The sequence below is a fragment of the Lagenorhynchus albirostris genome, chromosome 9 (genome assembly GCF_949774975.1).
Source record: "Lagenorhynchus albirostris chromosome 9, mLagAlb1.1, whole genome shotgun sequence".
Lineage (NCBI taxonomy): Eukaryota > Metazoa > Chordata > Mammalia > Artiodactyla > Delphinidae > Lagenorhynchus > Lagenorhynchus albirostris.
Genome location: NC_083103.1, coordinates 68,007,683 through 68,035,256, shown reverse-complemented (window position 1 = coordinate 68,035,256; position 27,574 = coordinate 68,007,683). Strand labels below are relative to the sequence as shown.

The 27,574-nt window shown below is 40.6% G+C and overlaps 1 protein-coding gene across 1 annotated transcript in view; it reads right to left on the bottom strand.

The window, feature by feature from the left end:
* FAT3 (FAT atypical cadherin 3) overlaps nt 1–27,574 on the bottom strand; it is a 696,814-nt gene that overhangs the window by 551,166 nt on the left and 118,074 nt on the right. Inside the window, exon 2 of the mRNA XM_060157887.1 lies at nt 6,907–10,212. Coding sequence (XP_060013870.1) covers nt 6,907–10,195 — 3,289 coding nt within the window. The 5' untranslated portion in view covers nt 10,196–10,212. The remainder of the gene's footprint in view (nt 1–6,906; nt 10,213–27,574) is intronic.

Below are 27,574 nucleotides of genomic sequence, written 5' to 3'. Positions count from 1 at the left end.
CAATGAAACACTGTGAATGTAGCGGCATCGCATAAATATTTATCAAACTCTATAAACCTTCCAAATGTGATGATAAATGAAAGTATCCTTCAACAGGCATATAAAACACCTGCCGAAAAAACATTTTTAGGAGACTGAAATGAGACGCAAGCTATCCGAAGTCACAGAAGGCAATAAATTTATCCCACTACCTTCTGGAGAGCCACTAATACATGAAGCAAGCATTTGATTGTTTTTGTAACCTCTGCTTACTAGGCCTCTGAAATTTCATTCTTTGTTAACTGAAGAAGTAAATATAATTCAGTATCACTTGGCATTGAGGAAATCATGACGCTGGCATGAAGGGCCAGGTAAGCCATGGGAAACTTCTATTATTAAAATATAAAAGGAAGGGCTTCCCTGGTGGCGCAGTGGTTGAGAGTCCGCCTGCCAATGCAGGGGACACGGGTTCGTGCCCCGGTCCAGGAAGATGCCACATGCCGTGGAGCGGCTGGGCCCATGAGCCATGGCCGCTGAGCCTGCGCGTCCAGAGCCTGTGCTCCACAACGGGAGAGGCCACAACAGTGACAGGCCCGCGTACCGGAAAAAAAAAAAAAATGTATATATATATATATATATATATATATATATATAAAACAAGACTGATTTCAGAGAAAAGACCACACAAGTTTCTAGGTTGTTGGCTTGCCACCCTATTTGGATTTCGTCTTTATGCTGGTCACTAGTTTTATCATTTACTAGTTACCTAGGGACAATAGCAGCTCAAAGTTGATATACAAGGCAGGCATAATTACAGATTCGAACCAACAGTCTTCTATTAAAACCTAAACTGCCTTCAGCCAACAGTTAAGAAAAAAAGGTCAAGAAGGAGGCACGTGCTGAAAAGAGTAATAAAAACATGCTCTTCATTATTTTCCAGAAGCGTCTAATCCTCTCTCTGGCCTGATTTACATGACAACTACTACGTTCATCTGAATGTTATGGAGTGTTCAGGGTTCCTCCGGGAACATTATATTTCTCTCAAATAATTATGATCAAGAAGTCTAGAGCTAAGGTTAAAAATCCAGAGCCGAGAAAGGTTTCTGCTGTCACTTGATCATAACTTCATTCCTCTCCTTTACTTGCTCTCGTCCCAGGGGCAAATTTTGAGCCAAAATTCAGTGATTCTCTTTTGACCTAGATGGGTAGAGACAAAATATCACCTTGAAAAAAGAATGAGGATGGGCAACACCATTTAGTTTGGAATCATCATGAATTGCACCAAAGCCGCCGAGTAGCATCTGCCTTACACCTCAAATTGTCAAAAAGGAGTTGAACAGGAAAGTTTGGGGAGAAGAAACTGGAAAGATTACCAGTAAGATAGTAAGATAAAATATGATTTCAGTAAGAAACAGTAAGACAGTACGATAAAATATGATTTCTGGTGCCTCTGAATATCAGAAAAGGGAAGCTTATATTTTATGACATTATGCAAGAAACATGACCCTACGGATATTACCCACCTTTTAAAATACCTGGGTTGGGACATCCGATTTCTGCAATGACAAAAGCTTCTCAAATTTCTAACAATACAAATTTTCCCGTTCTTGGTTTTCATCCACCCACTCTTGACTCTCTAATTATTACTCTGCAGATAAAAGAGTATTAGACTCAGCACTGGCAGCCAGTAAACATTCTTCAGTTGAACTAAATAAATAAAAGCTCTATGTATTTATTCTTTCCCTGGCCACCAGCTGAAGTGAATCCTTCTCCCTATAGAAGATCAAGTACAGCATCTCAACACTGGAGAGCTTGAAAGATCCTGGTCCCACTATAGAAGGCCCAGGTCTGATACCTGTAGCTCTCTGTGTCACCACTGCCTGTCCCAGTGCCTTCCACAAAGGTAGTGTCCAACTAATGTTAAGTTATGAAGACAATAGTGAGAGCTGTCACATGCTATGTTAGGCTGTATTATTATTCAGTAATTATTAATTATTCAGTAATTATTCATTCCTCTTCCTCCCTCCCTCTGTAAGAGAAGTACTACTCTCTACCCCACATCAATGTTGAACTTGGCCCCAAGACCTTCTTTGGCCAATGGAATGTGGGCCAGTCTTGAGCAGAGGCTTTAAGAGGCACCACAAACTTCCATCAGCCTCTTGCACTCCTTTGAGAACTTTGAGAACACTACATCCCAGACAGTGAGTACTCCCTTCAGCCTGGGTCCTGAAGTAGGAAACACATGTAGAACAAATTGTAACTCAATCTACAGCCTGCAACAACCTCAACTGTCTTCCCAGACTTAAGAGCAAGAAGAAAAAAATCTCTGCTGTTATAAGCCACTGAAATTTTGTGATTGTTTGTTATACAGTAATAATACAGAAAAAAATCTGACTAATACGTATGCTTAGCAAGGTTATTATGGCACACTGCAGTGGAAAAGAGGGGAACTGACATGAGATTTGGAGTCCATTGCACTAGAGCATCCAGTTCTAACAACTTCCAGATGCCTGACCCTGTTTGGGCAAACCTCACTGAACCTCACCTGCTGGATTACTATGACAACTAGAAAGTACCCACAAAGCACCTAGCATAGTGCTTAGCACACAATAGGTACTTGATAAATGGAAGCAATAATATAATTAGTAATAACGGATGGTAAAATATCTTCCTAATTACCCATGATTAATGTGCTAAACTGGAAATTGTTTATCTGGATTAAATACTTCTTTAACACCAGGTAAATAAAAGAGTGAAGTCATTGTTCAAGTTTGCAGTTTACAAAAGAATCTAATAGAAAATCACTGTTTAAAATGTACAGTGTGTTCTGTATAAACCTTCTAAAACTTCTGAGTAGTCAAGAATATGCATTCCTATTATGTCAAAGAATAAGAATGCGTTCTTTGTGAAGGAAAAAAAAGATTAAATTGCATCTTCCAGACTGGTCATTTAAATTGTCGTCAAATCCACTGTAGTTGGGGGCCCCTCAGTTAATCCAGTTACTGTGAACATTATTAAACATTTATTAAATGCCCATGCATGGTAAAGAATTTCAAAGGTATGGTTTTGTTCACTGAGCTCCAAAAAGGTCAAGAACATAAAACTACTAAATGGATCAACTAATCCCAGCATAAGCTGTCTCACAAAACAGGAGCACTGCAATTACTGAAGCACAGAAATAGATTTTGATCCATTGGGAAGGCATTCAGAAAACTATCACCACTAATGAATAACAGAAAATTTATTTGGATTGGAAAACTTGACTAGAAAAGAAATTTATCTAAAATATGAGCTCAATTCCCTGCCTTTCCAAAGAATAAGGAACAGGATTTTACAGAAAAGATATAATCTGATAGACACACTCTAAGGAGCCCAGGTAAATTTAGGGTAGTGTTTCTGAACCACACACAGAAGGACCGCTTGGAGTGCTTGAATGAAGATCCCTCAGCTCCTACCCCAGACCAACTGAATCAGAATCTTTGGGAATCAGTCCTGGGGATCGGCACTGCTGACAAACTCTCCAGCTGATTCATGTGCATGCATAAGTTTAGACCCATTAAACAAGGCAAGCCATGACAGAACCTTTGCCGGATGACTTAAGGTTCTTGAAAGACGAAAACCCCAACAACTTTAGGCCATTTTATTATACCCAAGGGGTCATATGAAACAACAGAGTCCAAACTTAAGACCCAGTAACAGCTGTAGGGCTAAACAACCACTCATTCTACCAGCAACTCAAGCCATGATTTTTAGAGCTGGGAAGCAAAGAGCTGATTGATCATTCAACAGTAGCGCAAACCCAGGAGCGCCATGGTGATGGCTTCTCTTGTTGGACATACATTTGCCAAACTTCTCCCTAACCCTAGCATCCCCATGGCACAAGTCCAGGCAATCATTTCTCATCAGCTTTTTGGGCTGGGATGTTAAAATCTGCAAGAAGTGAGACAGAAGGAAGATGGTTAAGAATATTACCATATGGAAATTATAATCTTCATAAAGATTTCAACATTAAGTTGAAACTTTTTTCCTCTAACCTAGAGAAAAAGATAGTTTTGCTTCCTAAAAGAAGGAAACAAAATGAAATAAAAAGGAGGAAAAGATTGGGATTGACATATATACACTAATATGTATAAAACAGATAACTAATAAGAAACTGCTGTATAAAAAAATAAAATAACATTCGAAAAAGGAAGAAAAGAAATAGTCACTATGGTTTTAAAAATGAATAATTCTCTAGGAAAGTAAATCAGAAACATGGGTAATGAATCCAAAGAAAAGAGCACTGAGTTAGGACTGAGGAGAGCTGGTTCTAGATCTAAATCCTCTAATGGGTATGTGGGTTTGCACAACGCACTTAGCTATTTGTTACCCCAAGGGAGTTGATGTCATAAGAAAAGAGATTTTTAAGTCACAAAGCAATGTCAAAATGAAAATGGAATTATCATCACTCATGGCAAAACTTACTTTATACAATCCAGAATATAAGGGAATAATGCAAAGTAGGGAGTTGCAGAAACAGACTCATAGACATAGGAAACAAACTTATGGTTACCAAAGGGGAAAGGGAGTAGGGATAAATTAGGAGTTTGGGATTAACAGATACACACTATTATATATAAAATAGATAAACAACAAGGACCTACTGTATAGAACAGGGAACTATACTCAATATCTTCAAATACCCTATAATGCAAAAGGATCTGAAAAGGAATATGTATATATATACACACATATATACATACACACACACATATATATATATAACTGAATTGTTTTGCTGTACACCTGAAAGTAATACAACATTGTAAATCAACTATACTTCAATAAAAATAATTTCTATTTATGTAAAGAATTATAAAAGCAGCTACATCATCAGATGACTATACACACATTTTCTGAAATAACACCCAAGATGAGAACAAAATAGCACGGTACAAACATGGAAAATCTAGGCCACTCTCACCAAATTGCACCTGCTCTTCTCTGCATTAAGCTACACCAAGATGAAACTAATGAAAACAACTCATTGTGGCTTGATGTAGTCATGAAGGTTGCAGTTGTTAATGATTCAGCCTGACACCTTCCTGTTGACCTACCTACCTACATCCACCTGAGTCCCAAAGGTAAGCTTCTCACACTGAAGAGCCACACAAACAATGGGACTGTGAGGAAGAAGGAAGGTGATTAATGGCTGGTGCCATCAGCCAACAAGCCCAGGATTGTAAGGACTTTGAAACCCGTTTAACACTTTATTGCCTTACAGATTTTAGATCAACACCAAATTCATGTGTATCTAGGATCATGCAAGGAAGCCCATACTTGTCTTTAGATGTGAGACAGCAGTGTATACTGCAGTTACTCAGAGCTAAACTTGAAACCAGGTATCTTCTCTGAACATCAGTTCATGAGTTGATGAGTATTAGTTCTGGAGGGGCTGTTGGGAGAATTAAATAAGACCCGACTCTAAAACCCTTCATATGGTGTGTCGCCTATTGCAAGAACTCGATGAAGTCATTATTATTAATAGTAAAGTATTAGCATAGAATAGACACCCAGTAAAGGTTACTACTTTTTCTTTCTCATTTTGTACCTCAAAGGTAAAAATATATTCTAATCAAATGACAAGCTATATATAATAAGATAGAGTATATGGCTACATCAGAACCCAGTTTTCTTGACATTTACCTTCTCCTTCATTATGGCTATGGAGATCAATTTTACAATTTACACTAGCCAAAATGATAAACCATTTATACAAAAAATTTACAACTTACAGTTTACATTTTTGACAGTATACACAGTTTTGTAACTCCTATCCAATATTTAATACCTTCTCAAACCCTTTTTCTAGTATAATTAATGTACATCTAGCATCCCTATGATGACACCTTCCCACTATCTGTTTTCTTCATCATCATTACTGGGAACAAAACACCCTGTGAGTGTTGTAGAAAATGATTTACTGGATACAAATGTGCCCCCAAACTGTAAAGTGCTAATAGTACCATTCACACAGGAATAGAGAAGACACAGTCCCTGTCTTGAGATGTGTACAATCTAGAGAAGATTAGAAAAAGGCACTGTGTTGATCAAGGAACACACACACACACACACACACACACACACACAAGCAGGTGTCTAAGCACCTGTACATTTAAAGGCAAATAATGACAATAATAAGAATAGAAATAAAATCTAGACCTGTATCTATGACAGTGTATAAATAAACAGGTAGGGGACAACGAAAATATTGGGACTATTTTGTCCCATATTTTAAAGTGTTTCTGTAAAAGGTAAATCCTTACAGATAAAATCTTAAAACCATTTTTTAAATAAATAAAAGCCACAACGTGCCTCCTCTAGTCTATCATGGAAACATTTGTAGAAGGTTGCCTCCATGCATTAATGGGGCCGATACAGTGCAAATGCCTGTCATTCAAGGGCCAGATGTGCCTGGGAAACACAAGAGACCAAGCAACTAATGCAATATCACTTTAGAAAAGCCTTACTATAAAGGGAAACACTGGTATATAAGATCCATTTGAAAATCCATTTCACACTTCTAATTTAAAGCCAATTCAAATGTAATTTACTTTATCAGGGCCCTTAATTTAGTGAAGGTCAGAAGTGCACTCAACAGAAGCGAAAATTATTTACACTTATTGAAAGATAACCTGGTGATGGCAACGCTGAACAAGAAAAACAAAACCCAGGGACTCCCACTGAAAACCACTGGCTATCACTGTATAAACAGGTTTTCTTACAAGTCAATGCATTCTACGGAAAAGCTTTTACTTGCATCACCTCTGCACCAAATGCAACCTCATTTGTCATTCCGTTTGAGTGCAAGAATAGCCATTCACTTTTCCAATGTTGACAATTCATGAGAAGAGAAACAATAATTCTGGCACAAAATATGAAACTTACCACTCTCGTCATCTATGTTGAACCTTCCAAGACCACTGCCATCCCTGATGGAGTACTGGATCTCTCCATCCCTCCCGGAGTCCTCATCGTGGGCAGTAACCTGCAGCACACTTGTTCCAATCCGTGAGTTTTCTTTTACAGATCCAACAACAGCAAAGTCTGGGAAATAGGGAGTATGGAGGTTTTCATTGACGTCCACCACTTCCACCTCAACAAAGGAAACGGATGACAGAGAGACAGGCCGCCCTTTGTCTTTGGCCCGAACGGTGAGGTTATAGAACTGTTGCTTTTCATAGTCGAGCTCTTTGCTCAGGCGGATGGTGCCACTTGCTTTATCTATTTCAAATCTCCCATTATAATCATTGACCAAAGAATAGCGCACTTGACCCCCCAGTCCCAGGTCTGGGTCATGGGTCTCCAGCCAAGCAATGACAGTGCCAATGGGGAGATCTTCAAGAACCTTCACACTATAGCTACTGGGAATGAAAGCCGGGGAGCAGTCATTGACATCATCCAAGAAAACCTTCAGGGTGACAACCGAAAACAGCTGCTGGCCACTTTCGGCCTTGTCTCTGGCTTCTATTTTTAAGGAGTAGTTTGCTTTGGATTCCCGGTCCAACTGATCAGCTACATACACAATTCCAGTGGAGCTATTGACGGCAAACTGCTGTGTATCTGTCAAGACTGAGTAAGTCACTTCACCATTAGAACCCAAGTCTTTGTCTCTGGCTTCCACTTGAATAATCTCAGTGCCAATACTTGAACTTTCAAGAATGTTAACTGAGTAACTGTCTTGAAGAAAAATCGGGCTATTGTCATTAGCATCCTCCACATTGATGGTGAGCAACCTCCACGCAGACTTTTGTGGATTACCTAAGTCATAGATAGTGATATTAAGGAGATAGAGGTCTCTGTGTTCTCGATCCATGGGCATAAGGACTTGAAGCTGCCCGGTCTCCATATCAATATTAAAACAACTGTCCGTATTCCCATCGGATATTGTAAATAGCACCTTTCCATTGAAGCCAGAGTCGGCATCATAGGCTTTAATCTTCAGGATGTTAGCACCAACTGGCAGATTCTCCTTCACGGCCACATCAGAAGGAAATGACTTGTCAAAATGTGGCCCCTGCCTATTAATTGAATAAAAGTCAAGAAATCCATCTTCCAGATTCAGCTTCCCATTTGCTTTGGCCTTAATGAGCAGTTTCTCTGCCAGCTTCTGAGCCACGCGAGTTTCTCGGCAACTGAAGTTCTTTGAAGACACCTTCCCGTGCAGGACTGAAATGTTAACAGACATAGGATCCGCAAAATTCTCCCCATCGGTGGCTGTAATCCTAAGGGCAAAATTTCCATTTTTAATTCCAGGATTCATCAGTGACTTTTTAAGCTGCAATACACCAGAGTCTGGGTTTAAATAAAAGAAACCAAGTTCATTTCCAGAGATGATTTTGTACTTTACGAGTTCCAGTTCATCGATATCGATCGCTGAGACAGCTGTGATATGGCCCCCAACTGGAAAGTCAGAGGAAATAATTCCCTGGCAAGCCACTTTTTCAAAGAGAGGGCTGTTGTCGTTGACATTTCCTATTCGAATAGTCACATTGACCTCACTTTCATGGCGGTATGGCGAACCCCAGTCAGAGGCTCTGACAATGAACCTGTATGTTTCTGGCGAGGATTCAAAATCCAATGCTTCAGTTGTGCTAATAACACCTGTAAACTGGTTAATGGCAAATGGCAACAAATTCAAGCTGGCAATACTATAGGTGATGTACCCATTTTCTCCTTTATCCTTATCGGAAGCTGAAACTGTCAAAACGCTTGTTCCCGCTGGAACACTTTCATTCACAAAAGCATCATACAGTGGCTGCTGAAATTCTGGGGTGTGATCATTCGCATCCTCTATGCTGATGGTGACTTGTGCTTTTAAATCTCCTTCTTTATTTGTCACCCCTAGTTTATAAACCTCCTTCTTAATGGTATTCAGTGGCTGTGCTGTGACGATCAGACCTGACCGAGGATTAATTCTGAAGTACTGTGCATCCTCTCCAGGGGATAATTTGTATTCCACATCTAGAGGTTCGGGACTTAATTTCACTATAGCAACCACGACACCAGGAGGGGAAAATTCACTAATGCTCACATCGTACGTTTCTTTTTCAAACCTAACTGGGACAGTGTCTCTTTTGGGGTTGGCAATGTGGACTATCTTTACTGCTGAAAATTTCTGAGGTGACCCCTTGTCTTTGGCTTGAAGAGTGAGATTGTAGCCATAGGGAAAGCTCTCCCAGTCAACCTGCTTCTTCTCCTTAATCCTGTACTCATTCATCCACTTTCCTTCCTTAGCCAGGAAGAACTGATCTAAAGGATCCCCAGCCACGATGGAAACAGACTCAATCTCTCCATTGGCTCCTTCATCTAGGTCATCCACGGTCACCAGCGCATATATGGGCTCTTTGTCCAGTGAGGAAGGAACATGAGTGACCACGTGGAGAGTTGGAGCGTGCTCATTTATTCGTTCAACGTGAACGTAAAGCTTTGCAGTACTGCTCACTCCATTGTTTCCATAGAGCTTCATCCCCCGGTCCACAGCCAAAATTTCCAGATCATACCTATTCTTTTCATCATAATTTAATCGTCCACTTAAAGAGATGACACCACTCGTGGGGTGAACTGAAAAGAGATCAACTTTGTTCTTAAAGTAGTAGTAGAATTCTCCATTGGAACCGATATCTGCATCTGTTGCTGTCACCTGGGCAACACTAGTCCTTAAAGGTGTGCTTTCTGCGATTGTAACAGAGTAGGTTGTGGGTGAAAATAAGGGTCTCAGATCATTCATATCTAAAACCTGTATGCTCACTTTAGTCCATGCTTCCAAATCTTCTCCTCGAACAGAACCTTTTACTATCAATAAATAATTGTCCTGAATTTCCCTATTCAATATGGCAGAATTGCCACCTTTAGTTCTTATTCTGAGAAAACAAAAATCTGCAATGATGACTTCCTCTGCTTTGAAAAAGCCTTCTTCATCTCCAGACACTATTCTGTATTTGATATCCCAGGACAGATCTATTAAGGTGATGCCCATTCTACTCTGGCTGTTGACGTAGGTCCTTGCTGCCGAGTTCTCATACACGGTAGCATTATAAATGGAATGTGTGAAGTGGAAACCAAGGGGCCCGGTCCCTGGCAGCCCCTGAGAGACAGTGGCCAAAAGCTTGAGAAGCAGGAGGATGAGGCAAGAGGGAGGCCGTGTACCTACACAGTATCCCATAGTTATATCCATCACATCATACTTCCATCCTGGAGGGGGAAAAAGAAAGAGAGAAAAGATACATTAACCTAGAGGAACATGGGAGAAGGAACAGGAAATAACTGTTATGAAAGAGTGCTTTTTAAAAAATTTATTATAAAATCTTTTTACTAAAACATCAATATGAGAAAAAAAATTAGAATCCTTACCACTACTAGATGGAATACCACAAGGAATTCAAAACCACTAGGATTTAAATTTACCTTATTTGATTTTTTTTAAAACGACACTTTTACACTGCTGACAGCATTGTTTATTGGTAGAAGATTTCTTGCATTCTGAAGGTCAATTTAGAAATATGTTCTGGAAGCCTTAAAAAGTGCATTTACCTCTGACATAAAATTACCTTCTAGGCAATTATCCTATGGAAATAATTAGACAATTGTACATTTAGAGCACAGTTTAAAATACAAAAGATTGAAACAATATTAACTGCTTATCAATAGAGAAGCAATTAATTTGTGGCATATTTCATAAAACAAAATACTATGAAGCCATTAAAAATAATGATAAAAAATAAATAATGATAAAAAGATGTATATTTTCTGATGAAGTAAGATGTAATGCTAAATTTAAAAAAATCATAAAACAGAATGTATATATGATATCATTCTATTATTATTTAAACATTTATATATACAAGTGCATTTTTACGTTTAAAATGAATTAACTGTTGTGGGTTTGGGGGCATCTTTGCATTTTCTAATATTTCTTCAGTTAACATTGTTCATCTATGGTTGTGTAATTACTTTTATAACTATGATCTTTAAAGAAATGTTTTCAAGGTATCACCATCTTCTGTTGTGTTGACTTTTACACTGATCAAGATTAAGGCATAATCTACTACCATGAGGATGAACAAAACAGCATGTAACAAACAAAGCAGGAAGGACCATCCCTAAGGAGTTGCATGAGCTAAGCGACATTCACAAGTGGACTGTGCCACTAAGGACAAGGGAGGTAAGAAAGATTTTGTGCAAGAAAAATTTAAAGAATGACAAGAGATTTATTTTCTTAAGAGTCACTGAAGGAATTACTTCCAACTATTTTTATCAGCCACTATTAAATTTCCAAGTCACCACAGCTCTGACTATGTAGATTATCAAAACATTTTCCTATTTTAACTCTAAAATCTGTCAAGTGCTTTAAAAATAGAGGGGAAATGCTATTTAACAGGGAAGAGCTAAGCCTGTTTATACCATGATGGCTCAGATTTTTAGAACAACCAAATGTATTAGTTCTTCCACCAAGACATATTCACCGGACCCTCCCATTTCCTCTCTCCATCTCTTCTATAGGAAACAGAATGGGAGAGAAGAGGAGATAGGAAATGAATCCTTTAGCCGGCACACTGTGACTTAGCCCTTTTGTTACATTTAATCCTCACAACACCCTAAGTACGATTTCACCCAACTCCATGTTAGAAAACTGAAAGAAAAGTTAACCCACTTGGTTGAAACACTGGCCCAACCAATGTCTCCCAGCTGGTAAGTAGCAGAGCAGGATCTCGAACCCTGGTCTTTCTTGCTCTAAAAGCCATGCTTTTTCCTATCACACCACCATTCTTCCTAAATTATCTATAAGCAAGAATGATATAGTCAAGGTTCCCTAGAAGCACATATGACATAATTTCATTCTGTTGAACTAGTCAGTATTTATCATTGATGGAAAAGCATAAAACCCACACGTCCTCTCTATTTGATGATCTCCATTCTGGGTTTAAACTAATTGCAATCACTGGCTGCAAGCTAAAAAATCCCCTATGGAAGTTTAGCATCTACAAAGATATCTTTGTAGTTTATAAAAATATCCAAGGTTGGCAAGACACATGCTATTATACCCTTTTTTGGATGAGAACATCAAACCTCATTTTCCTAGTAGCACACTCTCTCCACACCCCATACACTTTCTCATTTTTTTCCCCCCAACTCTGCCTTACAGGAGACTCTCATAAGTGAAATTCTGGGCTTGCATTTGCTTGGTTCCAACTGAGGAGGAAATATGCCTTGCTGCTGTCACCTGGTGAAGTACCAAGGAAACACTGAGTAGGTGGGTAGAAAGAGTACAGTTTACTATACGGATTTTGTAAGCAGAATAGACAATAAAAATGAAAAGCAGAAAGATGGGATGACTTTTTATAAAAGAAGTTAATTTCATATGCAGTTCCTCCGGCTGGCTGTCCTTTGGAAATGCCCCATGTGCTAAGTTCTGTGCAAAGCAGCAGCTTGGATGCAGAAGGTTCAGGAGAGTGAACCCCAGGGGACCAGTGCGACTGGAGGTGCCTCTCCGTGGAGGACACTCAGCTGAAAGATGGGAGTGACAGAGCCCTCTGTAGAGACCACAGATAGAAACCAGCAGAAGCTTTGATAAGAACCCGTATGACTCATGAAATTCTTTTATTTCATCATCTGAGAATGCTCCAAAGCAGAAGAGGTATTTTAAGGTTCACTGTGAACACAATGGAAGGAGACAAGGTTTTTATAAGGGGATGACCGAAGGCATGTGCACTCTCTTAAAGTAGCAAACAGGTTACTCCCAGCATCTCCAGGGAAATACAAAGCAAGTTTCTGCCTCGTTTCCCACTCACTAGTCTACACCCAGGGCACTCCTGGGGTTTCACCAATACTTAGCCCAAGGAGTCTGGACTCTTTGATCACCAGAGAAGAAAACCATTCCAACGGTAAATTCAGTTCAACAGAAGTTTTCTTAGTCTGTCTCCCATCCCCACCCTAAGTCCAGATTGAAGGAAACCTGATGGGATGAGCCGAACTTGGGCACCACACTCTTCCCAGCATGCAGTCCGGCATGTACCACCAACCACATACCACGTAGGAGGCATACAATACTGGTTTGCTGAATAGAATATTAAGGTACAGAAGTAAACAGAGGCCCAGAAGCCTTTAACATGCTCAGTTTCCAAATCCCCAAAATAAGCACATCTTACTTCAGGAAACAGAATCAAGAAATTATACTGATTCAAAGGAGCCTTAAAGAACATCTGTTTCAATCTCTTGAGTTTACAGATGAGGAAACTGAGGCCCATAAAGAGGACGAGATTCCCTAACATGAGGTCTCAGATCTCCCAGGTTCGAGCTGATACCAAATGGAAATGTGTGTCAATTGCATCAGTTTTCCTTTGAGTTATATTACAATTTTAGCGCTGTGGTTTATCAACATTTTGCAGCCATCTTTGTTTTCTGACATCTTATTAGTCTCCCTGGTGTTACTGCCTCCTCTAAGTAGTTAACTGTTTATAAGTAAACGTTGAAGTGCCCTGGGGGAGAGTTACTTTTACAAACCCTTCTGGTGAATCCTTCAAAACACAGAATGCTGTCATAATATGAAAAACATCATTCATGTTAACTATTTGAAAATCAGTACTTTTGCATACTGAGTTTTTCTTTCAGCAAGATACACTGCTGAAATACTTTTCTTATAAAGCAGAACCAATGGTCTTAAATGCAAATGAAAAGACTTCAAACCACGCTGAAATGGAACTGTATTATTGTGCTCTGAAATTTGGATTTAACTCCAAAAAACTTGAGCAGGATTGAGCTTGTTGGCTTCAGTTGTTAAAACCAAAAAATATCTCATGAAGTTTTGGTATCTTTATTTTTGAGAAAAAAAAAAAAGTCTTATATGGCACAAATTATTTCAAAACCTTGAAGTTTTCTCCATCAATTTAGAAAATAAACAAGTGCTAGAAGTGAGAACTTCTTTAAAATTCTGCAAAGTAAGTACTAGAATTCGTTTTTGGCTTCCTTTTTTTAGTATGCCAAGATGACTGTTAAGATGTTTTCTTAAAAAAAGAGTCCTGCTTTCTCCACACTGAAGCCAAGCTATCTGTGAAGCCAATATGATAGTGATGGTGTTTGAGAAGCTCTGCACATTGATTTATTTTACTGCTTCTGGATTATTTTAAAGAAAGCACTTAGTTCCCAACCTCAGAGCCTATTTTCTACGACTTAGTAACATAATCAATAATTTTTGATATAATCTCCAAAGAGATCATCAATTCATCAATCTTGGAGACATTTATTTTCCAGAAGCAGTCCAGCATGCCTCACTGTCCACTCAGATAGAGGGGATCTTAGCCTGGGATGTAAAAGGGCATGCGGATTTTCTTTGTCCACTCAGATAGAGGGGATCTTAGCCTGGGATGTAAAAGGGCATGCGGATTTTCTTTCCAGGGATGAAAAAATACCACAGACCTCAGGGCAATGAACAGCTCTTACAAAGGCCACCTCTCTGGGAGTGCCTTGACTCAGTGGAGTCCTGGAGTGCCTCTACTTGCTTAGGTAACCCGAGGAAGCTGTATTTTGCCATCAGTTAGCTGGCCTCTTTAAACAGCTGGGATATCTGAACAGTAGAAACAGCATCTTAGAAAAGCATTCTATTTTTACTCCATCTCTTCGTATGTTACAGATTTTCAAAGGGTTTTGTAAGCCAGAGATGATGCTTGGGGAACGTGCTATGACAGCCTGTGAAACAAAGAACAAAGTCAGTCTCTGAAGGGCCGCCCCTTTACAGGCATCCTTGACGAAGATGCCTTATGTTCAAACTGCAAAGGGAAGGTCAGTCACGGCTCAGGTGTGCTGCGACTGTGTCTGAAACCTACACAAACGCTCTGTGTACACTGGTTCTAGAACACACACTCTGGTGCATGACTGCCTGGTTTGAATCCCAGCACTGCTCTTTATTATTTTTTTTTTTAACAAATGTATTTATTTATTTATTTATTTATTTATTTATTTATGGCTGTGTTGGGTCTTCGTTGCTACACACGGGCTTTCTCTAGTTGCAGAGATTGGGGGCTACTCTTCACTACAGTGCGCGAGCTTCTCGTTGCGGTGGCTTCTCTTGTGTGGAGCACGGGCTTTAGGCACGCGGGCTTCAGTAGTTGTGGCTCGCAGACTCAGTAGTTGTAGGTCAAGGGCTCTAGAGCGCAGGCTCAGTAGTTGTGGCGCACGGGCTTAGTTGCTCCGCCGCATGTGGGATCTTCCCAGACCAGGGCTCGAACCCGTGTCCCCTGCATTGACAGGTGGATTCTTAACCACTGCGCCACCAGGGACGTCCCTAGCACTGCTCTTTAGTAGCTGTGTGACCTTGGGTAAGCTATTTAACCTGTCTGTGCCTCAGTTTCTTCAACTACACAATGAGAATGATACTGCCTACCAAATCGGATTTGAGTTAATAAATATAAAGCACTTAAAATAGTCCATGGCACGTTTTAAGTATACAACTGCTGGCTATTAATATCATTAACTAAGGCAGTTTTTAGAGAGGGCAAAATCTGTGAGTCACAAGAGAGGGATAATGGAGGAAATTTACAACCTTCGGTGACATTTTTTTTTCCAACAAGAGAAGCCACATTGAAGGGAAAGGAAAGGATGTCTTCTTTACTAAAAGTAAAGGATCACTCCATGAGACCCAAAGGTCAGAGATATCTGACTTGAATAGAGGTTTGCCACTTACTGGCTGGGTGACTTTGGGGTAACACTTAAAGCTTTTTTTTTTTTTGCGGTACACAAGCCTCTCACTGTTATGGCCTCTCCCGTCGCGGAGCACAGGCTCCGGATGCGCAGGCTCAGCGGCCATGGCTCACGGGCCCAGCCGCTCCGCGGCATGTGGGATCTTCCCGGACCGGGGCACAAACCCGCGTCCCCTGCATCGGCAGGCGGACTCTCAACTACTGCGCCACCAGGGAAGCCCCACTTAAAGCTTTTTAATTCTCAGTTTCCTTATCTTTAAAACAGGGATTACACCAGTTCCCACTCTCATGAAACAGGCTTACAACTATGTCTGGCACACAGTAAATGTTTCACAAATATGTACTGACACTATAATTATTAAGGTGTTCAGAAGAAGGGATACGGAGTAGAAAATAACTGAAAACTGGGCTGAGGATAAGGGGTCAAGAGGAAGACAATCCATGGGGTAGTCCATCCCTAATAGGAAAGACACCTTTCCACAGACCCAGGCTCCTGCCATGGGTTGGGGTCAGAGCCAGGGAGGGGTCTTTTGCATGGTAACACAGGCTAAGGGTTCTTGCCGGGGCTCTGTAACTCATTCCCAAATCCTGAGTGTACACTTTCAAACTTAGGAAACTATAGCTGCATTAGGGACCTAGTCCTCAGATTTGGCCTTTAATTCCTGACAAGTTCTAGCAGGATTTCTCCTCGCAATGATGAGCCCCAGCACAGCCAGATACTGCTATGCCCTATCTTCTAGAGCAGCATACTTCAGTATGGCTTAAATTACCATCCTCATGGCACTACTTTATGTTCTGGGTCCTTGCTCCTGAAATCAGTTAGAGACTGGCTGTATGACACACTTGGGAATAAAGTTTCACTCTCTGGCTGATGGTAATGGCTGCCTGAAAAGTAGAAAAAATGTTTACTGTGTAGTTTTCTTAATACAAATCATTGTAGCTAGAGAGTGTACCGGATAATATACTAAGCATTTGCGTCACAAATAATTCATGTCATGCCATTACTCTGATGACATTATGATATACTAAACCAGAGGCATGGAAACCCAATGAGTTTTACAGACACAAGGATCATAAAATTGTCTCATCCAACAACCCAGTTTTAGAGTTGAGGAAACACACCGAGAGAGGTTATGTAATTTGGACAAGGTCACACAGCTCGCCAGTAAAAAAGCTAAAATTAGACCTCAGATCTCTACTGTGAATCTGTCTCGTTGCTATTGCTTCCTTTATAATACAGGTCTCTACCTGTTCATGCCTATAATTATTTTCCATCTTCTTAGATTTAGCTAAAATGCCTCATACTTTATGAAGCAATCCTGGAGATACCCACCTGCATCCAAAAGTGAGCTCCACATCTAAAGCTGAGATTCTTAAACTTCAGCAAATGTCGGAAACATGGTAGGACTTGCTAAAGCTCACATTGCAGGGCTCCACCATAGAGGTTCTGGATCCGTTGGTCTGGGGTAGGGGCTGAGAATTTCTTTTCTGACAAGTTCGCAGGAGATGCTGGTCTTGGGATGACCAGTACTCTGAGAACCACTGCCCTAAACTGTCTGTAGCTTATCTATATGCACCTCCTGATAGCACTGCCTTCCTTGTATCAAAGTTACTTATGTGTGTTTGTAAATTACATACTGGACAGTAAGCTCCCTTGTTTCTTCTTCTTTTACAGTATCTAACTTGAAAAGGCAAAACTTCAGTCAATTTTTGTCGAGTGAGACTTGTCTAGCCAGTGTACACGGTCTAGACAGTGTACTTCACAACATGCTCCAGGGAGAGGATGAAAATGAGCATTGGACAAATCAGGAATTATAGTCATTAAACCTAGACACCTTGGAGAAATAGTACACCATTTCCCAAACTGTGTCCTATGACACATCATTCTATGATATGAAAATAGGTGTGCAACTAAAAAACGTTTTAGGAAATGCTGGTTGAACAAAGCTAAACGGATTTCTTAATTTAGAACTTCTTGGAGCCTTTACTATGCTCCAAAATAAACATTCCCCATCTCCCTTCCTTAGTCACCTCTAATAATTTGCCCTGCTTTGTTAACTCCCTAGGAAAGGACAATCTGTATTTATTGTCTACTTACACTAGGAAAAGTAAAGTTCCTTGGTACTTGGTCAGGATTCAGAAATTCTCATTGCATGCACAGACATACTATGTAAATTTTGATCCCAAGGGATAGTATATGCACTACTTCTAAAATGTATTTGATCATGAATTTCCTCCCCATTCCTAACCCCTCCCCATACCACCACCAGCAGGAGAAGAAACAATATTTTGTTGGGGAAACACTGATTGAGTCCAAGCTAGATATTGTGGCTCAGACAGGTCAAACAGCTGCCTGGAAAGCTTTGGAGGTGAGGGCTAATCCCAAGATTCTTGAGACTGGTTCATTATTCTTCACCATATCACAGGGTATGTTTTCCCATTTCAACTAAGCTGAGACTTATCCCTGAAGAAACTGCTTCAATAGTTGTCATATAAACACATCTCCATGCTCCAACTGAAGAAAAAGCTGAATGTTCTATAGTGTGCTGTATATTTTCTTTTCTCATTAAAAAAAAAAGGCAAATAGAGAATTTTCACAGTCCTATGAGCTACAAAGACTGGTATGAGAGGAAGAACCTTATTAAAGTTAAATAATCATCCTTATATTTTCATAGTTTTTATTATCTGTTTTTACTTAGTCAATGATCAAAAGCAGTTTGCCAAATCAAAAATATTCTGAGATGCAAAACCTAAAACCAAGTTCACATTTCACACCTCTCTGGAAAATGGTGCTTATCTACTTGAGCCCCAAGCCTAAGCAGGGATTTACAAGCAAAAGAGTATTTCATTGACAAGGATAAGATATCAACTTCTGTCATTCTGAACAAGGACCAAATCCCAAACCAAAGCCTCCAGTTGGCTCTGCCAACCAACCAAGCAGAATGTTACCCAAACCCAATCTTTTTCATTATAATAATACTGTAAATTCTCATTTTTTCCAGTTGTGCATATCTTTCTATTGTCCAAGAGTGGTCTCTCAGGAGAAAAGTCAGTCAGCATGAAGCAAGTGTAATTCAAGTTGGTCCTGAGAAAAATGGAAGATTCAGGCCACACAGCGGCAGTGTTATGAACACCCTCCTTTATTTTCTCCCCAGGTGCTAGAAATATTTCCATACAACAGTGGTTAATGTCAAGTATCATTTCATCAGTAAATGCTTCAAATTCAGGGGTAATTCAACCAGGGGCTATAAGAAGGAAGATTAGCATGTTGTTCAAGCCTTTTAAAAATCACTTTTCCCTCTGGAGAAAGAAATTCATCATGGGGTAAGAGAAAAAAAAATGTATGGAGTGGATATAATTTGCTTCTATGCTTGGCTGTCTGGGAAAATGTTCCAGAAAAATGCATGATTTCAATTTTTCTCTGGTGGGCCTCGCTGACAGAAACCAAAGAGTAAATACATTAGTGTTCACTTATGCTCAAGATTTTTTTTAAATGAAGAAAAAAAAAGCAAAAAAGAGCCTTTTCCAAGTAATAGCATTTACTCTTGCATAACTGCCTGAAAGAAAAAAGAACCCAAATAGTTTCAGATGGAACAATTGTTTTTAACAGTGTTCATTCCAATAGTTAGGGGGCAAAATGCAGTTGAAGGGAAATGTGTTCTCTGAGCCCTTAGCTTAGTACGTTCTGACACAACCCATATTTACTGCTGTGTTAAATCCCTGTGGTCTGCCCTATTTCCAAAAGTTAACATCCTTTCGGCCATCCCAGTTGCTGTACCCCTTTAAAAGTGGGTCTCCTTCAAGGAAAAGAGTATTCTGCATAGTAAAATCAGGCATCAGGAAAGCAGAATATGGGGGAGCATCCCTCAGTACCTCCCTTCCCCACTGTGATAAGTGATGGTAATGTTAGGAAGTGCATCCTTGGGAGAGCTGAGGAAGGGTGAGGTACACAGAGCTCTGGGACCAAAACAAGGTAACGGGGTATCAGGTTTCCCTCATCCCAAAGAACCTAATCACCAAAGGAAGATGTGAAAATGATAAAACACCCTAAAGACTACTGGAGGACTTCTGGGAGAATTCATTCAACTCCAAAGTTTTCCAAAATTACACATGGGATCTGGTCTTATTCCGGACAAAGCAGGTCACAAGTTCTAGAAGGCAGTTCTGGAAAGGCCTAGGTGTTTGGCTAAATGCCCCCCCCCAAATGTAAGAAGGCAGCAGCACTGGTCCCTAAATATTATGCACAGTACAGCATTGCTAAATGAATCTGAAAAGAAAAGAGATACACACTCAACTCTCTACAATGGCGTGATACTATATGTGTCACCTCATGAAGGCTGGGGAATGGGCAGATGAAGATGGGAAAAAGAATACGTGGGCAAGAAATGAAGAAACAATACATCCGGGAATGGGTGAGAAAAATGGAAGGAATGGGTGAGACTCTTTTAAAAATACATCCGGGAATGGGTGAGACTCTTTTAAAAAAGGTATTCTAGGCAGCAATCCCAATACACTCAAAAAGGAGAAGAGATGAAAAAACAGGTTAACTTATGGAAGATGAACACACTATGGTGAGAGGTAAAGAATACAGGAGAAGGCAAAGAAGACGATTTGGGAATAAGCAACGAAAAAAACTGGCCAAGATTTAAAACAGCTCACATGTAGGTTAAAAAATGCAGTCTCGAAGTTTGCTGACAATCCAGAAATCTTGTCAGTCATGTCTCCTCACATTGACATCACTGACAACTGTGCCTTAGCAAACAGGGCACAAATGCAGATTGGCTTCCTTCAGCTCTCCCATACTCTCCATTAAGGTTATTTGTTACTGATTCATGGGTTTATACTGACACTGCTTGGATTAGTACCCAGTGCTAATGAGACCAAGGTCACAGGTTCAATCCCCACTACCCAGAGTCTTCCTAATAACAGGTCATGAAGGACAGCTGAGCATCAACTTCCCTCCATCTCAACTGAGAAGGCCAAGGATGCAGAATCATGTGTCAGTGGGGTCTTCACGTTCACTAAAGAAAACATATTTCCTGAGAGGGATGAGATATTTGTAACATTTCTGTAGATCCACATGGAAGGAGTTGTCAAAGAACCTCGGAGCACCTAGATAGTAATTTTCAGCATAACCAACCTTAGCCTAACATATTAGGTCCGGGGCAGGGTTACTATCCTTGTAAAAGCACTTGTAAAAAGACTAGGTGTGAGCACCCAGTGCCTCAGAGCTGGCTTGACAAGAACTGTGCCCCCTCGAATGGAGCCAAAAGGCCAAGGGTAGGTCCTATCTTTGGAGAATAGCTACTAAGCACACACGGACAAGGCTGGTCAGTGGAGTCACCCTGAGAGATGCTAAACTGCTACTTTCTGCATCTCTGTCAATGCTGCTGCACATTACAATTTGGGAAGAATTAGGACCCAAAGTGGTGGGCGTGGCTAATGAAATGGTTTCCTGGGACATCCCCTCACCCCGCTTCTTGGGACCCTCGTATCATTTTGGAACCTGAGAGCCAGAAGTGGAAAACCAGTCAAATGTAGTAGGTTCAAAAAGACAGTGAAAAGAAAAAAAAAAAGAAAGAAAGAAAGTGAATGTTATAAGAATGCAGCAAGTTCAAATCCAGGACTTTGGAGCTGCAGATTAAAGTTCACTCACGGCTGACGAGAATGAGGGTGCCACTGAGGGCACATTTCCTGTGCTTTCAGGATAATAAAGACCAAAACTGTTAAAAATGCCTGAGAAGGTTCTGCTGAATGTGGCCCTCGCTTCTTTTCTGGACTCATCTCTAACCACTCTGCATTTAGCCACACTGGCCTTTTTCTTGTTCCTGGCAGATCACCTCCTGCCCCACGCACTTTGTACATGCTGTTGCCCCTGAGTTTAACTCTTCCCAGCCCCATCTCCATCAGGAAACACGTTCCCAGTCACCACAGCGTCTGTATCCCTCCAGGAACATTTCTCCGATCACCAAGACTAGCTGTGGCTTCTTGTTATTGGTCCTCAGAGCACCCAGAACATTTCTTTCATTACAGTTATTACCATTTTAATTATATTTTAATAAGACCATTTGGAGGGCTTCCGGGAAGATGGCGGAAGAGTAAGACGCGGAGATCACCTTCCTCGCCACAGATACGCCAGAAATACATCTACACGTGGAACAACTACAGAACACCTACTGAACGCTGGCAGAACAACTCAGACCTCCCAAAAGGCAAGAAACCCCCCACGTACTGGGTAGGGCAAAAGAATAAACAGAGACAAAAGGATAGGGACGGGACCTGCACCTGTGGGAGGGAGCTGTGAAGAAGGAAACGTTTCCACACACTAGGAAGCCCCTTCGCGGGCGGAGACTGCGGGTGGCGGAGGGGGAAAGCTTCGGCACCGCGGAGGAGAGCACAGCAACAGGGGTGCGGAGGGCAAAGTGGAGAGATTCCCACACAGAGGATCAGGGCCGACCGGCACTCACCAGCCCGAGAGGCTTGTCTGCTCACCCGCCGGGGCGGGCGGCACTGCGAGCTGCGGCTCGGGCTTCGGTCGGAGCGCCGGGAGAGGACTGGGGTTGGCGGCGAGAACACAGCCTGAAGGGGTTAGTGCGCCGCGGTTGGCCAGGAAAGAGTCCGGGCAAAAGTCTGGAGCTGCTGAAGAGGCAAGAGACTTTTTCTTCCCCCTTTGTTTCCTGGTGTGCGAGGAGAGGGGATTAAGAACACTGCTTAAAGGAGCTCCAGAGACGGGCGCGAGCTGCGGCTAAAAGCGCGGGCCTCAGAGACGGGCATGAGACGCTAAGGCCGCTGCTGCCGCCACCAAGAAGCCTGTGTGCAAGCACAGGTCACTCTCCACACCCCGCTTCCGGGGAGCCTGTGCAGCCCGTCACTGCCAGGGTCCCGGGATCCAGGGACAACTCACCCGGGAGAACACACGGCGCGCCTCAGGCTGGTGCAACGTCACGCCAGCCTCTGCCGCCGCAGGCCCGCCCCGCACTCCACTCCGTGCCCCTCCCTGCCCCCGGCTTCTGTGAGCCAGAGCCCCCGAATCAGCGGCTCCTTTAACTCCGTCCTGTCTGAGCGAAGAACAGATGCCCTCCGGCGACCTACACGCAGAGGCGGGGCCAAATCCAAAGCTGAGGCCCTGGGAGCTGTGAGAACAAAGAGGAGAAAGGGAAATCTCTCCCAGCAGCCTCAGAAGCAGCGGATTAAAGCTCCACAATCAACTTCATGTACCTGCATCTGTGGAATACATGAACAGACAAGGAATCATCCCAAATTAAGGAGGTGGACTTTGAGAGCAAGATTTATGATTTTTTACCCTTTTCCTATTTTTGTGAGTGTGTATGTGTATGCTTCTGTGTGAGATATATATCTGTATAGCTTTGCTTCCACCATTTGTCCTAGGGCTCTATCCGTCCATTTTTTGTTTTTGTTTTAATTTTTTTCTTAATAATTATTTTTTATTTTAATAACTTTATTATATTTTATCTTATTTTATTTTACTTTATCTTCTTTCTTTTTTTCCTTCCTTCCCTCCTTCCTTCCTCCCTCCTTTCTTTCTTTCTTTCTTTCCTTCTTTCTTTCTTTCTTCTAATTCTTTCTTTCTACTTTTTCTCCCTTTTATTCTGAGCCGTGTGGATGAAAGGCTCTTGGTGCTGCAGCCAGGAGTCAGTGCTGTGCCTCTGAAGTGGGAGAGCCAACGTCAGGACACTGGTCCACAAGAGACCTCCCAGCTCCACATAACATCAAACGGTGAAAATCTCCCAGAGATCTCCATCTCAACACCAGCACCCAGCTTCACTCAATGACCAGCAAGCTACAGTGCTGGGCATCCTATGCCAAACAACTAGCAAGACAGGAGCACAACCCCACCCATTAGCAGAGAGGCTGCCTAAAATCATAATAAGGCCACAGACACCCCAAAACACAGCACCAGACATGGACCTGCCCACCAGAAAGACAAGATCCAACCTCATCCACCAGAACACAGGCACTAGTCCCCTCCACCAGGAAGCCTACACAACCCACTGAACCAACCTTAGCCACTGGGGACAGACACCAAAAACAACGGGAACTACGAAACTGCAGGCTGCAAAAAGGAGACCCCAAACACAGTAAGATAAGCAAAATAAGAAGACAGAAAAACACACAGCAGATGAAGGAGCAAGATAAAAACCCAGCAGAAGTAACAAATGAAGAGGAAATAGGCAGTCTACCTGAAAAAGAATTCAGAATAATGATAGTAAAGATGATCCAAAGTCTTGGAAATAGAATAGACAAAATGCAAGAAACATTTAACAAGGACCTAGAAGAACTAAAGAAACAAACAACGATGCATAACACAATAAATGAAATTAAAAATACTCTAGCTGAGATCAATAGCACAATAACTGAGGCAGAAGAACGGATAAGTGACCTGGAAGATAAAATAGTGGAAATAACTACTGCAGAGCAGAATAAAGAAAAAAGAACTGAGGACAGTCTCAGAGACTTCTGGGACAACATTAAATGCACCAACATTCGATTTATAGGGGTTCCAGAAGAAGAAAAGAAAAAGAAAGGGACTCAGAAAATATTTGAACGTATTATAGTTGAAAACATCCCTAATGTGGGAAAGGAAATAGTTAATCAAGTCCAGGAAGCATAGAGAGTCGCATACAGGATAAATCCAAGGAGAAATGCGCCAAGACGTATATTAATCAAACTGTCAAAAATTAAATACAAAGAAAACATATTAAAACCAGCAAGGGAAAAACAACAAATAACACACAAGGGAATCCCCATAAGGCTAAGAGCTGATCTTTCAGCAGAAACTCTACAAGGCAGAAGTCACTGGCAGGACATATTTAAAGTGATGAAGGAGAAAAACCTGCAACCAAGAGTACTCTACCCAGCAAGGATCTCATTCAGATTTGATGGAGAAATTAAAACCTTTACAAACAAGCAAAACCTGAGAGAGTTCAGCACCACCAAACCAGCTTTACAACAACTGCTAAAGGAACTTCTCTAGGCAAGAAACACAAGAGAAGGAAAAGACCTACAATAACAAACCCAAAACAGTAAAGAAAATGGGAATAGGAACATACATATCAATAATTACCTTAAATGTAAATACACTAAATGCTCCCACCAAAAGGCAAAGATTGGCTGAATGGATACAAAAACAAGACGCATATATTTGCTGTCTATAAGAGACCCACCTCAGACCTAGAGAGACATACAGACTGAAAGTAAGGGGATGGAAAAAGATATTTCATGCAAATGGAAACCAAAAGAAAGCTGGAGTAGCAATTCTCATATCAGACAAAATAGACTTTAACATCATAAAATAATAAAATATTAGAAGAGACAAAGAAGGACACTACATAATGATCAAGAGATCGATCCAAGAAGAAGATATAACAATTGTAAATATTGATGCACCCAACATAGGAGCACCTCAATACATAAGGCAAATACTAACAGCCATAAAAGGGGAAATCGACAGTAACATATTCATAGTAGAGGACTTTAACACCCCACTTTCACCAATGGACAGATCATCCAAAATTAAAATAAATAAGGAAACACAAGCTTTACATGATACATTAAATAAGATGGACTTAATTGATATTTATAGGACATTCCATCCAAAACAACAGAATACACATTTTTCTCAAGTGCTCATGAAACATTCTCCAGGACCAATCATATCTTGGGTCACAAATCAAGCCTTGGTAAACTTAAGAAAATTGAAATCATATCAAGTATCCTTTCTGACCACAACGCTATGAGACTAGATATCAATTACAGGAAAATAACTGTAAAAAATACAAACACATGGAGACTAAACAATACACTAGTTAATAACGAAGTGATCACTGAGGAAATCAAAGAGGAAATAAAATAATACCTAGAAACAAATGACAATGGAGACATGACGACCCAAAATCTATGGGATGCAGCAAAAGCAGTTCTAAGAAGGAAGTTTATAGCAATACAATCCTACCTTAAGAAACAGGAAACATCTCCAATAAACAACTTAACCTTGCACCTAAAGCAAGTAGAGAAAGAAGAACAAAAAACCTCAAAGTTAGCAGAAGGAAAGAAATCATAAAAATTAGATCAGAAATAAATGAAAAAGACATGAAGGAAACGATAGCAAAGATCAATAAAACTAAAAGCTGGTTCTTTGAGAAGATAAACAAAATTGATAAACCATTAGCCAGACTCATCAAGAAAAAAAGGGAGAAGACTCAAATCAATAGAATTAGAAATGAAAAAGGAGAAGTAACAACTGACACTGCACAAATACAAAAGATCATGAGAGATTACTACAAGCAACTCTGTGACAATAAAATGGACAACCTGGAAGAAATGGACAAATTCTTAGAAATGCACAACCTGCCAAGACTGAATCAGGAAGAAATAGAAAATATGAACAGACCAATCACAAGCACTGAAATTGAAACTGTGATTAAAAATCTTCCAACAAACAAAAGCCCAGGACCAGATGGCTTCACAGGCGAATTCTATCAAACATTTAGAGAAGAGATAACACCTATCCTTCTCAAACTCTTCCAAAATATAGCAGAGGGAGGAACACTCCCAAACTCATTCTACGAGGCCACCATCACCCTGATACCAAAACCAGACAAGGATGTCACAAAGAAAGAAAACTACAGGCCAATCTCACTGATGAACATAGATGCAAAAATTCTCAACAAAATACTAGCAAACAGAATCCAACAGCACATTAAAAGGATCATACACCATGATCAAGTGGGGTTTATTCCAGGAATGCAAGGATTCTTCAATGTACGCAAATCAATCAACGTGATACACCATATTAACAAATTGAAGGAGAAAAACCATATTATCATCTCAATAGATGCAGAGAAAGCTTTGGACAAAATTCAACACCCATTTATGATAAAAACCCTGCAGAAAGTAGGCATAGAGGGAACTTTCCTCAACATAATAAAGGCCATATATGACAAACCCACAGCCAACATCATCCTCAATGGTGAAAAACTGAAAGCATTTCCACTAAGATCAGGAGAGGGACAAGGATGCCCACTCTCACCACTCTTATTCAACATAGTTTTGGAAGTTTTAGCCACAACAATCAGAGAAGAAAAGGAAATAAAAGGAATCCAAATCGGAAAAGAAGAAGTAAAGCTGTCACTGTTTGCAGATAACATCATACTATACATAGAGAATCCTAAAGATGCTACCAGAAAACTACTAGAGCTAATCAATGAATATGGTAAAGTGGCAGGATACAAAATTAATGCACAGAAATCTCTGGCATTCCTGTACACTAATGATGAAAAATCTGAAAGTGAAATCAAGAAAACACTCCCATTTACCACTGCAACAAAAAGAATAAAATATCTAGCAATAAACCTACCTAAGGAGACAAAAGACCTGTATGTAGAAAATTATAAGACACTGATGAAAGAAATTAAAGATGATACAAATAGATGGAGAGATATACCATGTTCTTGGATTGGAAGAATCAACACTGTGAAAATGACTCTACTACCCAAAGCAATCTACAGATTCAATGCAATCCCTATCAAACTACCACTGGCATTTTTCACAGAACTAGAACAAAAACTTTCACAATTTGTATGGAAACACTAAAGACCCCGAATAGCCAAAGCAATCTTGAGAACAAAAAACGGAGCTGGAGGAATCAGTCTCCTTGACTTCATACTATACTACAAAGCTACAGTAATGAAGACAGTATGGTACTGGCACCAAACCAGAAATATAGATCAATAAAACAGGATAGAAAGCCCAGAGATAAACCCACACACATATGGTCACCTTATCTTTGATAAAGGAGGCAGGAATGTACAGTGGAGAAAGGACAGCCTCTTCAATAAGTG